Below are 18,313 nucleotides of genomic sequence, written 5' to 3' on the forward strand. Positions count from 1 at the left end.
AAGCTTGTTCATGTTGCAGCTAGTTCTTATACAGTGTTGAAAGGTTGATAGTCCGGGGGGGGGGGGGGGGGTAGCGGGGGCAGGGGACAGCCCAGCATCTCAGGAACCCTCAGGAAGATACATTTTAGCTCCCCTGTTTCCTGATTACAAGCAGCTAAGATGTGATGGAGCACAGAAGTGACATACCTGTCATAAAAGTCATCCTGGTAACAGTCGTAGTCCAGGTCAAAACTGCTCCTGTGGAAAGGAACACGGTGAAGTCAGCAGGGAAGTGGGGGGGGGGGGGGGGGGGAACGACTCACCAAGAGCCCGTAAAGGACACAGAGGATAGAATTTCTGATTTCAGTCAGCACCTCTCCCTGCTTAGCCACAATCCCAATACATACTGCATTGATTAATGGAGTGCTGTAGTAATTCCACAAATGAGGATGGCTGAATGAACTGTTTATGGCCATCCTCATGAGAGAAATAAACACAGCACTCAGGGAGTAGTCTGTTTATATACCAGGTACAATGTATGGGAAATGAGAGTATGCTTCAACCAGTCTGAACACATTAAAAGAGAGTTTCAGGGCCCCATAAACTCAAGACAATGGCAAGGCATGTGGAAGTCACCTGAGGTTCTTTTAAATTGCAACACCGTCTGCTTGTCACCGAGGTATAGCCTATTGTTTAATTTTTGACGAAGATCTCTTCTCTCTGCCGTTCACACAAACAACTCAATGCTGTGAATTTAGTGCTCATGAAAGGTAGTCAATGCCACTGGCTACAGTCAGGCGTGGTACCAATCAGCAGTGACCAGAAGAGCTTTCCCTCACAGCTCTGTCACCTCAATCCTGACCTGAATACCATCTGCCAATCAGACAATCATGCTGATGCTTTAAGTGGACTAAAGTCCATTCAGAATATCTTTGCTGTAAAGTAACCTGCTAAATTAACGGTGGAAACCATGTCTGGGATTCCATCTACCTGCTGGGTGCTCAGTAAGAAGCTAATAAACATGTATTTGTTTCAAGCCCCAAGCTGGTCTGCAGAAATTCTAGATCAAAATGACGGACACTGTCACAAAACTTTAAACTGTGGGTTATTATTTGTTGTGTCTCTTTTTTATGCTATTTAAAATTACAACATAATTTTGCCCCAAAGAAAGAGGTTTAAAATGTCACAACTTTCCTAAGACAATATCTAAAAGCACATTTTAGTACAGTACAGTGCTCCCCCTTTATAAGATTCCACTCCATTCCACAAGCACATTCTTTCTCATTATAAGGCTTCTAGGTATGACTCCTGACTACAGCGTTGTAAATAGGGAGCACAGTATCAATATGTTTTTCGTCCCATGATGGTATGAAAATGGCCAAACTCCTAAACGCCATGGAAGGCACCATCTTGGAGAACGGTGGGAAAGTCTTGTTCCTATGCCCTTTTGCCTAATGCTCAGTAAGCAGGCTGCCTGGTTTGTATCACTTCAGGTACTGATTATTTGTACGGTTATTTACACAGCAGGATGCAATAATCGAGCAAGTAGGTTTCAGCAGCAGTGATCATGCGATTGCCTTGGGGGTGATGTGTTTAGTAAACATGCCATGAAATTCACTGCGGCATATCAACTGCTGAATAATTACTTCTTAATTGAAGCTCCTGGTATACAGCAACTCTGTTTACAGTTTGGCCAATCACACTCAGTTGTCTAAACTTGACTTATATCACAGGCTAGCCAGAGATCTTCACTCATACCATTGTTCATTGTGTTATTTTAATAAGCTTAAGCTTTGATAGCAAAAAGATAGGTAGTGAGCCTTTAATATATATAATATATATTAATCATACAGAATAGAAGAGGTAAGAAAATAGTTTTCAGAACTCAGTGTACTGAATCATATACTGGAACACTTGCAATCACTTGATGTGTTATCTGAAGTGATAACTATGAGAAATTTACAAACACAAACCACATCAAACAACAAAGCTTTGAGAAAGGTGAAACACCAACAACTGCCTCGCACCATGGAGTTAATCAATAACTGTCATTATTCAAGGAGATCAGTTGATTGGAGGAAATATCTTTTATCCAGAAGACATTCCCGGGGATAAAGAATGCAATGAGCAAGCTCTCCAAGCCTCTGATGAAATGGTTTGAGTTGCACTGAGAGGCAGCACAATAAGATCCAGGAGAGCTGGAGTAAACTGCCGGATTGCTACAGAGGGAAAACACCATCTAAAATGCTAAGCATGGTTCCTAAAGATGTATGGTAATAATGGAGATGACAATGATGGAGATGAATCTAGTCCACAAGATATGTGTTTCAATAAGGTGATGGATGATCTACGCAGAGGACTTGCAAGGGGTGAAATATATTCATTGTTAACATTTTGGGCAAGGAACTGTGAGCTGCTCTGCCCTGTCCTCAGACTTGGAATGGATGCAAGTATTTACCAAAGCACAAAGGAATTAGAGAGAAAGTACAGAAATGTCTTTCTGTGCCAGCTCTGAAGGTGGTTGTGTAATAATAATGGCACATACAAACTATTCAACACCAGACACTGATGTTATACTTCGGAGTTGGCTGGATTAAGTTGTTGTGTGAATAAATTCTGTTTGTGAGATAAAATGCACCCGTGACCATGGATTCATTCAAAGGATGAGATCAAGGTGGTTTCAAAAGCTCACATATTTTATATACATTAGTCTATAATCTTCAATCTTCTAAGAGGTGAGAACTCCAGTTCTATCAATGAGGTCTCCCATGCCAGGTGCTTGGACAGTTTGAATGGTTTCGAGTTTTTGGTTGTGATTCTCTTAATCTTTAGGTTGGGGTGACAGAGAGACACACAAAAATGCACTGGAAAATGTCACTGACAATGATTAATATAAAAAACAACAGGGATACATGACAGCACTGTAAGAGGAACTTGAAGACACTTCACGGTATGCAGTACCAGCCAAAACTGACCAACAGAAATCCACTTGAATCAATGGAGTCTCTGAACTGTTTCACCGTGTGATTATTTCCATTGAAGCTAGACAAGATATAGATGTCGATACTATCCTCCAACTTTCCTTAGTACGACTAATGGTAACCTCCAAATAACAAAGAAAGCATAATTTTACAAGCATGTCATAGCCTGCATTGCCGGGCAACACTATGTCTGATTCAGGATATTAGCTAGCCAGCCAAGTTTATGAAGAACGTTAATGGCAACTTCAACAGGAACTGCCATTAGATGTAGATGTAGTCTGATATGAAGAAATGTCAACTTGACTTAAGTTTCTTATAAGTGTCACTTCAGAATTCTGATCACGCTTTTTGAAGTTATGGATGATCAATAAAAAGTGCGACATACAAAAAAAGTACAGCTGGAGGACACAGGCAAATCCAATGGAAGTTTGGTAACCGTGAAGTCAAGCTTTCTGGAAGAATTGTATAAACCTTGGTGAGAACAAAGCCAATTGAGTCCTGTTTCTATAAGCTTGTGAAGAATCCTCCTGGTTATGGAAAGGAACTTGTGGAGGCTTTGCAAAGACTGACCTGGCATCTTAGTCAATGCTGTCATGTGACTAGAGGAGGTAGGATAAGAAGCATACAACACAGACTGTAGAAAGATTATAATCTGTATATGTAACATATTTTTTACCTATATTTATTAACCAAGACCAAGCTTTATCTTTCTTTATAAACATCAAAAGCTAAGAAGCAAAAATGTCACATTCAATTCATGTTGTACATGAACTCTCATTGTAATGATAATCACAGCAGGTGGGAGACACTTGGCAGAACTGTCCTCATAATGATGTTGAATTACTGTCAAATTAAGCATGAAATACTGACAATGCTCCAATCAATAGCTAATAAGCTCTCACGGGCAGTGTGCCTAGTAAGTATTTTTCATGTGTCAATTCTCTGACCTCTACATTTAATACATATTTTCTATGTGCAAGTCGAGGGAGCAGTATTAAAAAATGAATTTGTAGTGATATACTATTTCAACCAAATGTGTTTGATTCCTGCCTCTCTCGGTCACATGGACTTCACAGCTGCTGGGTTTTGCAACCAGAGACAAAAGTGCTGGGGCTTAGCAGGTGATTAAGGACTATTTTGTACCCCATGTTGATTACACCTCGACACATCTGAGAGCTGAGTTAATGGGAATGTCAAGCTTCTGCTGTAAAAACTGCTGCTGGTTTAAATTCTAATTACCGCTATTATATGCTGGCTTCTGTCAGTGCAGGATACCGTCCTGTGCGAAAATGCATTTGTTGCCAAATAACCCCTCCCTCAGCAAGAAGAAGTGATTTGCTGATACCTCATTGCTGCCACTATTGGACAACTGGGTCACTAAAGGCTAATTAATTTTTTTTTCTTCATAATTTCACTTTCAGGAGGGCAATCCATTAAGCACGACTTGTTATAAATTATTTGACTCCGGCAGGTCTCAAGGGGACCAGCAGGCATGACGTTTGGAATTCTATAGCTTTCAACCTGCAGGCTCCCATCCTGTCTGAGAATGACCTGGTTTAGCTAAGCTAAATGATTTGTTATTTTTATAAGACTCTTATTACCCTAATACCTATACTAATAAAACTGAGTTGAGTTTTCTGTTTTCATCTTTTTGTTAGTCATTCGCCCCAATTTAAAATACCTAATTATGCTCCCTCACTGCACCCCACGACAAGTCAGGAGAAAGGTCAGGGGAAAGGTCAGGGGAAAGGTCAGTAGGCGTCCTACCTCGGTCATGCCTCCCGAAGAAATAAATAGTCACTGCACGGAGACATCAGTCTCTTTTGCCTTTCACAGACATGTAGGTAAATTGTAGGTAAATTGACTCTTTCAGAGCTCCTTCTACAAGTTTTTCTGGAGTTCCCTTGCAATTAATTTCTGGAAGTAGGCTCGCCACTTCCCCTGAATCGGAAACTCTGCAACTGTAGACTATTTATTTCCTCGGGAGGCGGGATCGAGGACGTCACTCCACGGAGGGGCCTATCGGCAGCTTTGATATAAAATGCTCAGCGAATACCTGACAAGCAGGCATATCCTAAAAGTATCATTGGCAGTCATCTTCTCTTTCAGTGCTAAAACAATCGCTTAAGTATTTCCATTTTGTTTTTACAACATTGTTACATCGCCATCGTGTTACGAACGGAGAATAAAATGCGACAGAAACGAAAAGCAGTTTTGTAGAATCTCAGACCACAACACACTGAAATCACTTCCTTGTAGTGCTGTTTTGTACAGAATTCCTTGCAAAGGCATGACATACAGCTACGTTTTGCAGACTGCAGGAGTTCAGAAACTCTATTGTAACTGTATAGCCTGCCCTGACCTTTTCCCTGGGGTGACCATGTCCAAAATGAATAGGTGCACCAAACCCAAAAGAAAGATTGTAGACAAAAGCTACTGTCTCCATCTCACCGACCTCAGGCTGCTTGTGGTCTCATGCTAGACTGCAGTTTAACTGCAGTTAATCATTGCCAGTGCAGTTTGAGATGATGACCATAGTCATTGTAAACTGCCACCTAACTCCATTCTGCTTTTAGTACCAATTTAATGCAATTTCAGTTCAGTGCACTTGTGGAAAACTCAAGAGTACTTTTATATTGAAGAAATGCTATTACACTTTGCGTGCAAGGCTTCTGCAATTTTTCCCAGTGTAGTATATTTTTCATATGATTGAGAAGAGGGCTTGAAGGTGAAATGCTGAAGTTATTTTCAAAATCACTATAAAGTGTTTGCAAGTGGCCTTCAAGGCCTGAGCACGGAGAGGCAGGTAGGTCAGTGGTCAAGGCGCCCAGCCGCTTCAGTAGCCAGAGGTCTAGACTAGTCCTGGGTCCTCTCACCTTTCACCTCCGGCTCAAAATTAACTTGCTCCCCTGAACACAAAACACCTGCGTCCCTCCCCCCGCCCCGGTATAGATTGATTTATTCGGAGATAATGTTCACACTCAAAAATCCATTGCGATGTAATAAATCAGGCTCGCCGCGCTGTGACGGGGGTTAATGGGCTGGAAATTTGATTTCCTGCCACTTCAGCTGTTCTCAAATTGTAGGGAGTGAGATTAATGCTGAATTACAACTGCTGCCTCTCTCGCACACACGCACACACACACACACACACACACACACAAACACACACACACACACACACACACCAGCTCTTGGTTACTGTCGCTTTAGATTTTATGAAACGCTCCTAATTTTGACATTAACTTTGGCTAGTTAAATTAGTACTGTACATGTCCTGTGATATCTATCTAATGCTGTATCTGCCTTATGGTATTCCTCATTCTGTCATGGCTGGCTGACTGTGCTATACCTGCCCTGTGCCAGGCTGACTACCCTGTGTTATGGCTGCCTTATGCTGTAGAACTCATTTCCTGTGCCGGCCCTGTGTTATATCTTCCACATGCAACCATACCACCCACAATCACACACAAGTCACTCTCCTGTTTAACCGGTACCCTATAATTATTAGCGTCTTTACCCAGAGTGCCACATTCACCTACCCGTCAACTGAACATGACAATCAGCCACATATATCTGCCACCTAACGACTTTCTCTACATCAACCTTTGCCTCTTTTCAATGGAATTGAGTATGGTTAGGAATAGAACATATATAGTTAAATGTCATCTAAACCCTCAAGTGCTGGACCATAAGGCTCAACGATGACCAAAGAGCAAGCTCTGTAGTCAAGAGGCAAGTACGTGTCTTATGCTGATGTCAGTATTATTAACTCAGCCACTAGGAGAAGATCCATTACATTCTTATCCCCCCCCCTCCCCCCTCCCCCCTCCCCCCTCCCCAATCAAATCTCGCCCTCCAGTGTAAACACAAGTGTCCACCCAGGCTCCGGGAGTTTCAATATGAGGCTTGTCACCACGACCACTCACCATCCCCCAGGATCGGTAGCGACAGTAGAATCACAATTTCGACAAGCTCCTTCACTTGTCACACTCAGGGCAATATCCATCAAATGTTTCAGTCATATAATCAATTTTATCTAATGCATACAACAGTTTATATTTAGTGGCTGTTTAAAGTTTTATGTACAATATTAAACATGTTTTGACCTATAAATCAGACCATACAGCTTACCGTATTCAATTTGCATCTACACAGCGTTTTGATGTATAAAAAGTGCAATGTCTTAAACTGCAGTAGACAGTACTCAATAGAAAGGAAAGTGTGCATACCGGTATGTAGAAATTGGCACAAGATACGTTTCCACTCTACCAGTCCCGTCTACTCCATATGTGGTTCAACATTTCTAACACGATTGCAAACACCATGAAATAGTTTTTATAATGACTTCTATAAACAGTGTGTGTAGTCTAAATCCTTTCAAGCAAAAAAATAAAAAAAATAATAATAGATTTTCTTGAACTGTTTTTGGTAGAATGCTTTAAAACACCCAATTGCCTGAAACTGTTATTTTTGTATTATTATTATTTTAGCTGAATCATGACATTTTTTTTGCAGATTCCAAAGAAAAAATAAAAAGCATGCTTTTTCAGGCTGTGACTATAATTACAAATGCTTGCTTGCTGCTCAATATAAGACACGCCTGAAAGATGCCAAGACAGCAATGCAGCCAGACAAGGGAGCTCAGTGTGCCGTTTCTGCACTGTGTGATCGCTGCAGGCGACTCTTTTTCTGACTGTCCTTCAAAAGTTCCAATCCGGGGTAAATAGATTAGCAAAACTTATACAATAAGCGTTGTAGGCATCTAGCATTGAATAACATATCTTGCATTCATTGAAATCCAACGACAGAATGGCCAAGCAAAACACTCTGTTCCACATTATTCTGCATTGCTAAGCAGATGCAGTAGTGTTTGATCTAAGGAAAGTATTTCCCATATATACCCTATAGGTTTTAAAAGTACAGAAAACAAAACAACCAGAAATTATGATGTGCATGTACTACAGCCACAGCGATTCAAAGTTACATTGAAAATGAATTCCGATTTTATTAGTAAACAGACAGCGTGTCAATACTGACACTGCTGTATCTGAAAATATATTCCCAAGGGGGACATAAAACAGAAAAGCTAAATGTGCAGCATTGGTATCGTAGTGACATTTTCATTGTTTGGGAAACAGGGGCAATTTGCCTTCTTGCTGTCATACAATGTTAAGATATGATTTGGGAATGTCAGACTGCTTTTGTATTAATACCTAAATATTCATTTGAGAGAATTTCCTTTAAAAGGCTATAGGTCTTCCAAAGATAATATTACTGTAATGAGAAAGAAGAAATATGTTTTTTCATCCATGGCGGAAATATTAAGAAACAAACATAAGATCATTTATATATTTAACCTTTGCTGTATTCCAAGAATAGTGTTTTCTTTTATTTTCTGAAGCACCCCCCCCAAAAAAAGGTGCTATCCAGTACAACCCTAAACCGTAGATATGTACTTACATACTGGAAAATAACTGTATACACAAAGGATGCCGACATGTATTAGGAAGCGGGTTCTTCACATTGACTTGATTAATTCAGCAATGTGGGAAGTGTTTTAGACTTATTAAAGTACATAGACGAGGCTCATTAATTGAAGAAAAGGATTGCTGGAACAGATGGCTTTTTTATGTCCTCCTCGGGTGTACATGCACTACAATCCCAGATCTCCGAAATGCTGTTATTTGTTCTGCAATCTACACTTTTCATTTCTTTGACAAAAATCTAATTTCCTTCCTGTCTGCTCAGGGAGCCTGGCCACTCCACAGACAGCTTCCCAATAAAGTCCTGTCAGCATCACCCAGGCAACAGTGCGGGGGCCCCGACAGCCTGTCCTTCACGCAGTCCCCTCAATCCTCCTTTATAATCTAGTAAACAGAGAGGCAGCATGGACTTGTGGTTAGAGAAGAAGGACTGGAAGGGAGGCAGTTTGGCCTAGTGGTTCGAGCTGAGAGAACAGTGACAATTGTGCGGCCTACTGGCTGGAGTGAAGGAACTGGTAAGAGCTGAGGGAAGGCAGTGTGGTCTAGTGTTTGGAGCACAGGGGCTGAGAGAGCGTCTGGCCTAGTCATTAGTACAGGTTGCCCCAAATATTTGACGAGTCAAATAGAAAAGTGACAATCAACCTCAGTCGACTAATCGCACGTCACGGGATTGTGAAGCGTGCCGTTTCAGTTGGACGGAAGTGCAGTTGTGGTTGCATTTCATTAACATAGGAATAACATTTTAGAACATTAATAAATTGTTTTCATAAAATTCCAAGTCATTTTTTAAATGTGCACAAATTATTATTTATTTTATTTATTTAAAAGTGGCGGCTATTCGAACGATACGACTGTCAAATTAGTAGTCATTCCACCACTAGTGGTTATTGGCGAAATAATTCTCCAGTGGTTATCCTGGGTACAATGTTAGACAGGATTTTTCCTTTTATAGAAGTCATTGTTTGACAATTCACTGGCAACTGGCTGGAGTGGACAATCAGGAATGCAGTGACACAAGGCTGCCAGCTGTCTATACTCTGGCCCGGTCTCTAGCCATTCCACAATTCCTCTCAGCACTATGTCATTGCCTGTCTTTAGTGGCTGACACCCTCCCAGTAAGCATCTCTGAATCAGTGTTTATACTAAGTGCCTGTTATTCTATAAAGAACAGTGACCTATCACTAGCACTGAGCAACTCAAACAGTGCTGCTAGGAACTACAATTATAATTTCCTGGAAGAAAAAAAAAAGGTCATTCAGTCAAGATTATTTTCATTTCTGCACTCAGATAAATTATCAAATTATTCAAGAAATTAATTCATAAAGGATTATTACAAAAACTAAATCATATTTGGTGTGGCATTTAAAAACAAAAATTGAATAAAAATAAATAAAAATAAATAAAAAAATGAATAGCTATAAATGTTGTTTAAAATATACAATTATGGTTGGAGTTGAGACTTACAGTGAAAAAAACTAGCTATATTATTGTTGTACCGTACCTTACATTTGGAAGTATTACATTACGTTCTGTATAGTTTGAGTTTTCTATAACACGCACAGGAAGATAACTGTTGAAAGAAAGAGGAGATTATTTTCTTTCTCCACTAGAGGCCACTGTTTCTTCTGAAAGTTTTCTTGGTTTTACTTCAGGCCCTCGAATACCGAACCACCAAGAGTACTACCACCTGTACTTTATCAGACTAAAGTATTGGAGGGCTGCAGGTAGATGTGGTGTAATCGTCTCCAGACGATTCTTCTGTCTCACGTGTGGGACTGCAAAGGTCAATGCAAAATTTTGACTGCAGACCGCTCCACTATCAGATTTGTTTTGTCAAAAACATACTATTTTTGGTAATTTGATGACATTTTAGTCAACTGGGTTGCAAGTCTAAGGGTATAATAATATAGTAAAGTACTGTAGTGAGCCTGAGGTCATTAGGTAAATGAATAGGGTTGGGATTCCTTGCTGCAAGGCTACATGAGTGACACGTACGCCAAGGGCAATAGAGAAGTAGGTAGGTTTGTAGGTACCAAAATACATTCCTAAATCTTATCTCAGTTAATTTAGTCCCTTAAAGTTTCCAATAGTAAAAGCAAAGGGTAATAAAAGCATAGTGAAAGCATGGCAAAGCACTGGTAAGCACAACAAACATTGACACCATCTAACACCGTTTAATATTTAAGCAAACCAATCTTTTCACTTTCAAAAGTGCTAAAGCTATGATCAACATTTCTAAGCCTGTAGTTTAGGAGGTGGTGAAACTGAGAGCTTTTAAAGATTTCACACGCTCAGGGACTCACGAGAGAGAGAGCTGGGACTGGAAAGAACTGTGAAGGTCAGTCCTCTGCGTGGGATAAAAAGCAATTTCTTGGGTTTTCATTTTTTTTAAATCTTTTTTTTAAATTTTTTTATGCTTGTTATTTCAGAGCTAATGGAAGGCACAGAACAAATGGCACTGGCAGCAGTCAGGCATGGTGCCAGCATGCAGACTCCCGGAGAGCTTTTCCTCACTGCTCTGCATCCAAGAACCCCTCTATCCTGACACAGGATTCTCCCAGTTGCGCCAAACTGTGAGAATCACAAACTTTTGAAAATGTTAATGAAGTGACTTTACTTCTGGGCAATACTAGAAAGAATGTATCTGTCAATCCCAGATAAAGGCATAATTGGAGAGGCGCCCTTAATAAATGAGCTCTGCCGTTTGCTTGGTTTTAGTGGGTTATTCTGGGCTTGTGTGAGCACGTGGTTAGGCTGTGACATCTGTCATTAAGGACCGGAGATATGAAAAGATAAATTGTGGAGCCAAGCTGGAGCAAGGGAGACTGTAAAGGAGCAGACTCTGAAGACTGATTGAGCTCTGATCTGGAGCTCTATAATGTGGCTCAAGTGTTAGTGTAGGAATTGAAGCTTGTCCTCCAGTGTTTTTTTTTTCTGACAGTGATTTTTAATAGTGGGAGGGGGGGGGCAACGTGACTTGGCCTCTGGCTGCTTATTGCTTTTCGTGTTTTAATTTTTTATTTATGCCGTTTCGTCACAATACTAGAAAACGGCATGCATTACCACTGAAAAACAGCAGCCCTAATTATACTGTTTACAAATCACATTCCATTTAAAACATAATTCCAAATTTAAAAAAAATCTGATAAAAAACACACAGCCAGTTAGTATACTCACATGCACCCTGGCAAGCTACAAACCGATGAGCATCATAATATTCTTCTAATTTACCCACCATGGAGGATGGAATGTCTTCCGTTTTGAAGCTCTCACAATCCTCTCCAAGAATTGAATAAAAATGTATTCAATTAAACCCAATTTAGAAACTCATTAGGAGCACCAGGAAAAGACCAATTTCAGTTGGTGTTTTAATTAAATCTTTAACTATGCAAGTCTTACAAATCTCGTTAGATGTAGATAGTTAGCTTTGGTTTTCATTTAATTCCATTGTTTCTTTTGGCTGGTATGTAAATTATATTACCCTTTGATTATATCAATTAAGTATTTAGATTTAATTTGGAAACAATAGTGGAAATGGAGAGAAGCTCAGATTTTAAAAGACAACCATTGTTTGATTACATATTCTCAGTCTATGCCCTTTTGATTTCTCCTCCTAGTAGGAAATCTCAGTAATGACTGGTCCTGGTTTATCAAAAGTGAAATTACAGGATTCCACAGTAAAACAAAATGACAGGCAGGATTAGACCGTGTAAGCAGTGTGAAATGGGAGACCAAGATCCACTCTGTGCTGTCCTGCAGTAAATGTCAAAGTTATGCATTATAATGACTATTGCGGTGCCATAATTTAATACAGTCCTGAGAACTTGTGTTGACTGTAATTGCTTTGGCAGATCCTAAATAATCTTGTCATGCCAATAAAGGTTATTTGATAGTCACTAAATTGTGTGTTTTCTTATACATACAAGATACAACTGTAAGAAACCAAGTCAAGCACTCTCAGTAACTATTGGATAAGCAGTTCAACTCTGTCTTTTTATTGGGCAGGTGGGATAATTTTGTATCCTACTATATGCAAGACATTCATATGTATAGACACCTCCACTCTATCCATGAATTATAGCATACTGTTTATTAGGAAGAGAAATGTCATTGGTACATACTTCATGTTACCGGATTCTTCAGGGGGTGTCAAGTTGTCGTTAAGGGAAAAGTGTGTGTGTGTGTTGGGGGGGGGGGGGGGGGGGGTTGACTCTGGCAGGGGCAAAATTAGTCATTATTGCAGAGGGAGTATTTTTAACATTTGGTAGGTTTACATAATCTCTGCAAGTAAGAAATTACAGTGTCCAGTGTGCAAACACAACGTGAAATAATAAATTAACATCCAAACTAGCACAATAGCATTAAAATGTTCAATACAAAACAATGGTGCCTGAGTTACAAGCTCTTGCAGTCTCTTAAAAACAAAATATATATATATATATATATATATATATATATAACAGGAAAGTATAATCAATCAATGCAGAGTCTGCATCATCTGATCCGAAACTGCCAAACCTTTCAGCTAAAGGGCGGTACAATTGTTCAAACAGGTGCGTTGACAGCAAAATCCAGTATTATGGATGTTGTCTACACATCTGCAATCCCTGAACTTAGTTGCTTGTTTGTTAGATCAAAGTCCACTGCAAGATGGCCCACATCTTGACAGCAATATCCTACTGCCTGATGTGGAATGACCTCTGTCCATCTCCAGAACACTGCTGCTATTGCAAAACGTTTATTACCCCAGGGCTTAGGACCAAGAGGAACCAGTATAGGCAATGTTTGATGAAGTCCCGGTTGGGTAGGGTGTTCAATATGCCAGTGGTCATCATAATTAAACTCTACTGAGCACTCTGAATTGTGCTCAATACCAGCAGCGAGGCAATAGGCATCCGACCCACGCAGTAACTACAGATAGCTTATGAAATGAAATGCTATCATAAACCGCTGTGATAAACCCATCAACCCCACGTTTAATAAGGAGATGCAGAGATGGATCTGATTCAACCTGCAGTTTCTGAAATAGGACTGTCTTCACCCTGTCGAGCCTCCTGTGACAAGCAGCAAAATCTAAAACACCATGTAAGATGTGTCCCCTCGTTCTATACAGGCAGATGGTTATAATGAGCAAGCCGTCTCACACTTGCAAGGGTATTATCCATTTTCTAATACTAGCTGACTGAGAGTGGGGCATTTAACCCGCTTAGACCCCTTGTTTCTTGATATTCCTGAATAATTACTTGTTCAAATACCCATTCAAATATTTTGCATTTGAATATTGCTAACCAAGATATTTAGTGGAATCCAAGTTCTTTGTTGCCTCCTTTCAGGTTGTCTCAGAGCGTTTTTTGTTTCTTTGTACCACAGATTAAATATTTCCTCACAAACATCCACCATCTTTGATGTTGGCTTTTACTTCGAGAGTGATGCCTTCTAAATTGTGACTTTACAAAAGTTAAATTACAGTATCCCCTATGATTATGAAATATCATGATACGACAGATACTGTAGTCCCCTTCCAATTTTGACCCGGAAACAGAAAATAAGCAGTGTGGTGTGGACAAATGGTTCTGCCATCGCTTTCTCATGTTTTAAACCCACTCAAAACCCTTGAGAACATTGACAGGGGTCAATTCATTGGCTCTATAAAGCAACAGGTACCAAGCTGAAAATAAAACATGTACAGTAATAATACATGCAGTTGTCTTCAGTGTTTTTCTGTCTGTAAATCAACTGGCTGTCAGATAGAGCTCAATTTTAATGTAAATTTAGAGGCCACGGTTTAGAGCCATCGAATAGACCACACCCTCTTTAAGACGGCACTTTTACATTACACATCAAGATATTAATACAAAGTAATAGAAAATGCAGCGATAACGTACCGATTCAGCTGGGAAATCTGAAATCTCTAGCAACCGGGCTGACTGTTTAGCTGCTGTTTGAAACCCGGGTCGCTTGCAATTTAACACATTACAATGAAAGATCATTTCTAATGCTTGTTTTATACATTTGTAATCGTTATACTTCGAGTATTTTCTAAGTAGATTGCTGTAAAATAATCCTCAGATGAGCTATTGCTGTTACTTGGCACATCTGTTTTTTTTATATTTTTAAAAGATATAAACTTTTCAAAACGATCAAAACGGGACCACACATGGCCAGACAGAGGACATGGGGCTGATTCTCAAAGTGTGAATCCTAGCCATTTTGCACTTATGTTGCATTAGCTACATAGGTCTGAAATGTGCAGTTTTGAATGAAAGGTATTTTTGAAAGATACAGTAGCACTGCTCCAGATATGCTGTGCAAAAGGTATTTTACACATTGAAAAAATATGAATTACGCGTGATATTTAAATTCAATGCATAACTAATACGCATAGCAATTTTGCTGCACAGCTTGAGTTTGCCTGTTATCAAGCTTCTTGTACTTTGCTGGTTTTCAGCGTCTCAATGGTCAATTGTTGAATGCATGCAGTAGCTATAGAAATGATGGGACATCATGTAGCCTGCCTGGGAATTGCAAGAAACATAAGAAAAAAAAACATACAGATGATTCCACTCACTTTGTGTTTGTGACTGGTGAATAAGCGTGAGTAAATTACTCAATGACCCAAAACTTTATATGGAGTGCTGGTGGCACACACATATTTCATGTTAAAACATGATATCTAGTACTAAATACATTAGGTAAAGGAAGCTCTTAGTTTATATGCACTTCCTGGGTCATTTCACCTCAGCAGTGTCTTCTGGGTCAAAGTATATAACTGGCTGAAAGCATGTCAGTCAACAGGTAAAGCAGCCGATTGGATCAACACAGCCTGCCGAATCAGGAACTGCAGGAAGCTGTTCAGTGGCTCTATCTGAAAGGAGGGCCTGCCCTGATTATTCATGATGTACAGCTTCATCACCTCCTCATTTGCTGAGTCGCTCTAAATTGAACTGAGAGGCAATGAGGCAGGAGATGAGGATTTATTTAACATCCTGTTTATTTATTTATTCAAATGAATCGGCCGCCGCTTCAGAGAGACAACATTATGAAGTGGGGCAATAAAACACAGCCACCTAGTTTATGGAGGCATTAATTATTCCTGTGCTTTTGTCACAGGTTGCTGTAAATATGTGCAAGGTGTCAGGTGTTACATGTATGCAATAAGGCCCAACAGGCCGTCCGTAAACGTTGAATATACATATATACATATAATGCTCATTTGATTCCTGTGGTTGACGAAACTCTTGTGTATTCAAGTACATCTCATCCAGCAGACAACAAAGCTATGGAACCAGCTTCTCTGGAGAGCTGTCTGAGGAGCTGTCGAAGAGCTTTTGGAGGGTAAGATGTGATTAGAACTTAGAAACCTTCTAGAAATTTCTCTCAAAAGGTGAAAAGAATATTTTTCTTCTCCAAAATAAACCTCAGCTAAAATACACAGCTGACCTTCTGCAATAGTGGTTTGAAACAATATGTCACAGCAAGCAAATGACAGGTATTTAGTGGATGCCTCGACAGGCAACCTACTTTATTTGCGATTAATAAATGTGAACATTTTCCAAAGGCCCGGCAGTTATGTCCTGATTTTGAAAAAGGCTATAATCTGAAGTGAGAAAATTGATATCACTCCCTCGCTTGGCATCAGGGGGGTAATTGCCACAGCATTAGGGACATTTACAGAAAAATAAAGCGCACACAAACTTTGCAGTACAGCATTCCCGAGATTTTTGTTTTTCCTCCATAGTTTTTATTGACTCATTTTAGTTGTGTTCGTGTAACCTTTTGTACCACCAAATGGCAGTACTGGAGGGGAGGCAGTAGATTGCTGGCTTGAGTACATTAAAGGACTGCTGTGAGGATGGATTGGAGTGAAGAGTTATCTGGCACTCTGGAGAAGATGTGTGTGTCTGATGACTGTCTTTAAAGCCTTGTTGTGAGATGGATTGTTATTAGTAGAAAGACAGAGCTTTAGACAAGACAACTTCTAAAGTGTGCAGATCTGGTGCCTGCATTCAGGTTTACCATGCTGCACATCAAACAAGGGTAAGAAAATGAAACATTAAGATGCACAATGGGTTGCTCAAACATACTGCTGTAGTTAAGATGTTCTTTATACCTTACAGCACCTCTATATATCTCCAGATTATGTTACACTCAATAACTTCTGCAAAAGAAGGTCCTTATCAAGTCCCATCACAAATGGGCAAGTGGTTCCCTTGATAGGTGTAAACGTGTGACACTCATACTGTATATTTGTAAGTTAGGTGTGGACCAGTCACGTTAGCCAGATATTATAACTAAAAAGTATATAATTTTAAGGGATAAAACAGTACTTCCTTCATACTGACATTGCCCTATTTTATACCACTTTAATACTGCACGACAGCCCGGTTACACCACAAAAGCAGTTTTGTAACTTGGTTCTGAAAGTGTGTGTTTTAAAGTATTTTTCATAGGTTTAGAGAATGCATACTGTACAGGCTAAACATTTTATAAATATTTTTTCATACAGTACAGTATATACATTTTAAATGACATTAGTATTAATCTTTCTTTGTTTTGGAAAATTTACAAATCTGTCTGCGAAAATGTAATTTCTCTATAAAAATCCTAATTTGCTTTGAGCGAGAGCGGTCCTGTGAGGAGGTGATTGACAGCCCTGCCATTTGTTTAGCACACCTCACAGACAGCTGTCTCTGAGCTCGCAAGGAAGATATCAATAAGAGGTTGGAAGATCTCAGCCAGTAAAAAATTCAGCTCGATAACATCATTTAATTAATTATTTTGTATATTATATATATATATATATATATATATATATATATATATATATATATATATATATATATATATATTTCCCCCCCCAATCAGCAGGTCCAAATTATATTAGAACATTTTTTACAAAATTTTAACAAACAATGTCTTCCTTAGGAAGCCTTCATTTCAAGAAACCTGACCAGTTTAGTAGTGCATACTTACATTTGAGTGGATCTATTGAATAAGCCTTAATAACATCATCAGCATAATTTTAAAACGCCCCTATCTATTCACGTGTTGCTCTGAGCATGAGGTGATGTTTCTAACATTTATTATTATTTATTTATTTCTTAGCAGACGCCCTTATCCAGGGCGACTTACAATTATTACAAGATATCGCTTTATTTTTACATACAATTACCCATTTATACAGTTGGGTTTATACTGGAGCAATCTAGGTAAAGTACCTTGCTCAAGGGTATAACAGCAGTGTCCCCACCTAGGATTGAACCCACAACCCTCTGGTCAAGAGTCCAGAGCCCTAACCACTAAACCACACTGCTGCCATGACTGGCTGTAGGTGGGTTAAGGTATATAATGCATCTTTAGGTGATTTGGATTGGATACGGATCCAGTCGGCTGAACAGACTGTTGGATTTCAGTATACAGTGTGAGGGTAGAGGTTTCACCTCGTTACCTGCAGAGTAATGAAGTAGAAACCTAGTGTGTGTGTGTCTATTTGTCAGCAGCCAGCACGAACCTTCAATGGAGTAAATTGTGTTTAATGGTGTGGAGTGCAGTGTCACAGCCCTCGATGGGACGACGAAGGGTGCTTTATGAGTTGTGTGAGGAAGACAAGGGACTGGGAGAGAGGGAGCGGATCAACAGGGGTGTGTAAGAGTTAATCACACCTTGTATATCATGGTGTAACCTGGCTGTCAAGCAACAGGACATAGACATTCATTTCTGAATTACAGGAGGTTCCATCGAGGGGGGCATTTTTCTTTTAAGATACTGACACACATTATATTGTAGATTTTTGGTGATATGATTTTTTTTTCATTTTTTCTCACCAGCTTGCAACCAACTCTACCTCAATCTGCACCCCTCTGTACT

The 18,313-nt window shown here is 39.6% G+C and overlaps 1 protein-coding gene across 2 annotated transcripts in view; it reads right to left on the reverse strand.

The window, feature by feature from the left end:
• The window catches only part of LOC117425065 (RNA-binding Raly-like protein), a 46,249-nt gene that overhangs the window by 14,405 nt on the left and 13,531 nt on the right, over positions 1 to 18,313 (reverse strand). The window contains exon 3 of one of the 2 annotated variants that reach the window (XM_034041726.3): positions 187 to 237. The exons of the other annotated variant lie outside the window; for it this stretch is intronic. Within the exon in view, the coding sequence (XP_033897617.1) occupies positions 187 to 237 (51 nt within the window). The remainder of the gene's footprint in view (positions 1 to 186; positions 238 to 18,313) is intronic. 2 annotated transcript variants of the gene reach the window in all.

This window comes from Acipenser ruthenus, chromosome 20, assembly GCF_902713425.1.
Source record: "Acipenser ruthenus chromosome 20, fAciRut3.2 maternal haplotype, whole genome shotgun sequence".
Taxonomy (NCBI): domain Eukaryota; kingdom Metazoa; phylum Chordata; class Actinopteri; order Acipenseriformes; family Acipenseridae; genus Acipenser; species Acipenser ruthenus.